A 4809-nucleotide genomic window follows, 5' to 3' on the forward strand; every position below is an offset into this window, starting at 1 on the left:
CACTGTCCTCCACTTGCTCATGAACTGTCCCACTGTCCATCCAACGTCATGACTGTCCACTGTCCTCCATGTCATGACTGTCCACTGTCCTCCACTCATGACTGTCCACTGTCCTCCTCTGTCATGACTGTCCACTGTCCTCCTCTTCATGACTGTCCACTGCCTCCATGTCATGACTCGTCCACTGTCCTCCACGTCATGACTGTCCACTGTCCTCCATGTCATGACTGTCCACTGTCCCCCACATTCATGACTGTCCACTGTCCCCCAGGCCATGAGGTCCACTGTCCTCCATGTCATACTGTCCACTGTCCTCCATCTTCAGATGACTGTCCACTGTCCCTCCACATCATGACTGTCCACTGTCCTTCCTTCTCAAGACTGTCCACTGTCCTCCACATCATTGACTGTCCACTTCCTCCCACATCATGACTGTCCACCGTACCTCCACGCTAGACTGCTCCACTTCCTCCACTCATGACTGTCCACTGTCCTCCATTCATGACTGTCCACTGTCCTCCTCTTCATGACTGTCCACTGTCCTCCAATGTCATGACTTCCACTGTCCTCCATCATGACTGTCCACTGTCCTCCACGTCAGACTGCCACTGTCCTCCCACGTTCATGCTGTCCACTGTCCTCATGACTCATTCACTGTCCTCCAACATCATGACTGTCCACTGTCCCCCACGTCATGACTGCTCCACTGTCCTCCATCCCATGACTGCCTCCACTGTCCATCACTCTCATGACTGTCCACTGTCCTCCACATCATGACTGTCCACTGTCCTCCACATCATGACTGTCCACTGTCTTCCACCATCCATGACTGTCCACTGTCTCCACATCTATGACTGTCCACTGTCCTCCACGTCCATGACATGTCCACTGTCCTCCACGTCATGGACTGTCCACTGTCCTCCATTCATTGACTGTCCACTGTCCTCCATTCAATGACTTTCCACTGTCCTCCATGTCCATGACTGTCCACTGTCCTCCACATCATGACTGTCCACTGTCCTCCACGTCATGACTGTCCACTGTCCCTCCATCTGTCATGATTGTCCACTTCCTCCACATCATGACTGATTCCACTGTCCCCCCCACGTCATGACTGTCCACTGTCCTCCATTCATGACTTCATTTCCCTTGACTGTCCACTGTCCCCACCATCATGACTGTCCACTGTCCTCCACATGCATGACTGTCCACTGTCCTCCACATCATGACTGTCCACTGTCCTCCACATCAATGACTGTCCACTGTCTTCCACGTCATGACTGTCCACTGTCCTCCACATCATGACTGTCCACTGTCCTCCACATCATGACTGTCCACTGTCCTCCACATCATGACTGGTCCACTGTTCCTCCACATCATCTGACTGTCCAATGTCCTCCACATCATGACTGTCCACTGTCTTCCACACTCATCGACTGTCCACTCGTCTTCCACATCCTGACTGTCCACTGTCCTCCACATCATGACTGCCCACTGTCTTCCACATCATGACTGTCCACTGTCTTCCACCATCATGACCTGCTTCCACTGCTCCTCCACATTCATGACTGCTTCACTCGTCTTCCACATCATGACTGTCCACTGTTCCACATCATGACTGTCCACTGTCCTCCACATCATGACTGCTTCCACTGTCTTCCACATTCATGACTGTCCACTGTATCCTTCCACATCCATGACTGTCCACTGTCCTCCACATCATGCACTGTACCAACTGTCTTCCAAATCATGTCTGTCCACTGTCCTCCACATCATGACTGTCCACTGTCCTCCACGTCATGACTGTCCACTGTCCTCCACGTCATGACTGTCCACTGTCCTCCACATCATGACTGTCTACTGTCTTCCACATCATGACTGTCCACTGTCCTCCTTATCATGACTGTCCACTGTCCTCCACGTCATGACTGTCCACTGTCCTCCACACAGACACATCTTCTTTGAGGATTTGTCAGACATTCAGTAGCCTGGGTGCTGTAGTCTGTTTCTGCTTTGCCAAAACCTTTGTCTGGCAACAAGGCTGCATTTAGTACTATTTGATGGCAGATGTGTGTATATGTGACTGACTGCTGGTGCTCTGTCCTGTCCCAGGTTCTCTGTGCGAGGCAGAGGTGAATGAGTGTAGCTCCTTCCCCTGTCTGAACGAGGGAGTGTGTGTGGACGAGATCAACCAGTACACCTGCAGCTGTGCTGACGGCTTCACAGGTGGGATCACTCTGCCTCGCCTCCCTACCAGACTCCTTGGGCACTTCAGTTACCTGTATTCATTATTGCATGAACATTGCATGAATATACTGCAGAGGCAGCCCCTTAAACATTTAAATTAAACCTTGCATTTGTAATAATCACAATGCCARATTTTATGCTACTACTGCAGAAGGTAAAACGTGTAAAATGATCACATGGCAAATTATTTATTTKATTTAAAACTATAATTATCATAATATGCCAAATAAAAATATTGTACTGCTAAAGGCAAAACCTACAAAACATATTTTTTGAGCAACATCCACAAAATGTTTTAATTTATACAGCAAACATTCAATGCCAGCAATGGAATTAATTGATTTCTCCAGTACTCACGCAATAAGGGGTTATGATCAAAAAMATGATATTTTGCCTTATGATCAACAATACGACAACAGCTTCAACCAGAGGGGACTGCTCCCCTCAGTTTAGTTCCACCAAATTTGGCCAGACAGCTGGATTATGGAACACCCTGCCAACCAGCGTTAGAGAGTGCTGTACCTATGTTATATGTAGCTTATAGGCAAACCAGTCATGTGAACATTAAGACATTCTGACTCTTAAGATGTCACATACTGTAGGACCAAGGGACATTTAAACTCGGATGTAGCGTTATCATTATATTGTCTATTGTTGTATATTTGGACTATTAGATATTTGTATATCTCTATCTATCTATATATATATATATATGTACACTACCGTTCAAAAGTTTGGGGTCACTTAGAAATGTCCTTGTTTTTGGAAGAAAAGCACATTTGTCCATTAAAATAACATCGAATTGATCAGAAATACAGTGTAGACATTGTTAATAATGTAAATGACTATTGTTGCTGGAAACGGCTYATTTTGATTGGAATATCTACATAGGCGTACAGAGGCCCATTATCAGCAACCATCACTCCTGTGTTCCAATGGCACGTTGTGCTAGCTAATCCAAGTTTATCATTTTAAAAGGCTAATTGATCATTAGAAAACCTTTTTGCATTTATGTTAGCACAGCTGAAAACTGTTGTCCTGATTAAAGATGCAATAAAACTGTCCTTCTTTAGACTAGCTAAGTATCTGGAGCATCAGCATTTGTGGGTTTGATTACAGGCTAAAAATGGCCAGAAACAAATACTATCTTCTGAAACTCGTCAGTCTATTCTTGTTCTGAGAAATGAAGGCTATTCCATGCAAGAAATTGCCAAGAAACTGAAGATATCATACAACGCTGTGTACTACTCCCTTCACAGAACAGCGCAAACTGGCTCTAACCAGAATAGAAAGAGGAGTGGGAGGCCCCGGCGCACAACTGAGCAAGAGGACAAAGTACATTAGAGTGTCTAGTTTGAGAAACAGACACCTCACAAGTCCTCAACTGGCAGCTTCGTTAAATAGCACCCGCAAACACCAGTCTCAACGTCAACAGTGAAGAGGCGACTCCGGGATGCTGGCCTTCTAGGCAGAGTTCCTCTGTCCAGTGTCTGTGTTCTTTTGCCCATCTTAATCTTTTTTTTATTGGCCAGTCTGAGATATGTTTTTTCTTTGCAACTCTGCCTTAGAAGGCCAGCATCCCGGAGTCGCCTCTTCATTGTTGACGTTGAGACTGGTGTTTTGCGGGTATAATTTAATGAAGCTGCCAGTTGAGGACTTGTGAGGCATCTGTTTCTCAAACTAGACACTCGAATYTGTCATCTATTCACCTACTCTGCGTCTCACAAAGACACAATGCAATGGCATGTTGTGCATGGTCCGTGAGAAATAAACAAAGAAATAAATCTGATCTTTTTCCTTTCTGTCTTCTAGGTTCTCGTTGTGAGCTGGAGATAGATGAGTGTCTGTCCAGTCCGTGTCTGAACGGYGGMGTGTGTGARGACCTGCTGGGYGGGTACTCCTGCACCTGCCTCCCGGGCTACTCTGGTTACCGTTGTGAGGTCAACGTGGATGAGTGTAACAGCGCCCCCTGTCTGAATGGAGGGACATGTCAAGACGCGGTCAACAACTTCAGGTAACAAGAAGGAACAACAGCCGACTGCTGTCAACCAACCAAGCAGTGGTGTACTTTTATTTATTTATTTTTTATTATACATAATCTTTTGCATATTTATGTTTTATTTATGTGGAAAATATGTATTGAATTGTTTTRAAACTTGAGATTTTAGTGAAATATGGGTGGGACTTCAGTCAGTTATTCAGCATTTGTAAGGCTTAAAAGAATATGATTGTGTATGAAGTGCACTGAACAGGTATATATGACAGTCTTCTCTCTCTGTATGCAGGTGTCAGTGTGTGGAGGGCTACCGCGGCAGGCTGTGCCAGGTGGATGTTGATGAGTGTCAGGCTAACCTCTGTATCAACGGGGCCACCTGTATAGACGGACCGGGCTCCTACACCTGCCGCTGCCCTCCTGGGTTCAACGGAAGCAGGTGTGAGACAGGTATATCAGACGCAGTGGAGAGGAGAGAGAGAGGGGGATGAGTGGAGGAGGGGTAGAGAGAGGGGGATGAGTGGAGGAGAGTAGAGAGAGGGGCATGAGTGGGAAGGAGGAGCTAGAGA

At 46.4% G+C, this 4809-nt stretch overlaps 1 protein-coding gene across 1 annotated transcript in view; it reads left to right on the forward strand.

The window, feature by feature from the left end:
- LOC112071570 (sushi, von Willebrand factor type A, EGF and pentraxin domain-containing protein 1-like) overlaps positions 1-4809 on the forward strand; it is a gene marked incomplete at its 5' end in the record, with an annotated part of 75721 nt that overhangs the window by 23852 nt on the left and 47060 nt on the right. Inside the window, 3 exon segments of the mRNA XM_070439442.1 lie at positions 2113-2226; positions 4060-4261; positions 4533-4704. Of these exon segments, the coding sequence (XP_070295543.1) occupies positions 2113-2226; positions 4060-4261; positions 4533-4704 (488 nt within the window).

This window comes from Salvelinus sp. IW2-2015, unplaced genomic scaffold (genome assembly GCF_002910315.2).
Source record: "Salvelinus sp. IW2-2015 unplaced genomic scaffold, ASM291031v2 Un_scaffold1645, whole genome shotgun sequence".
In the NCBI taxonomy this organism is placed as follows: Eukaryota; Metazoa; Chordata; class Actinopteri; order Salmoniformes; family Salmonidae; genus Salvelinus; species Salvelinus sp. IW2-2015.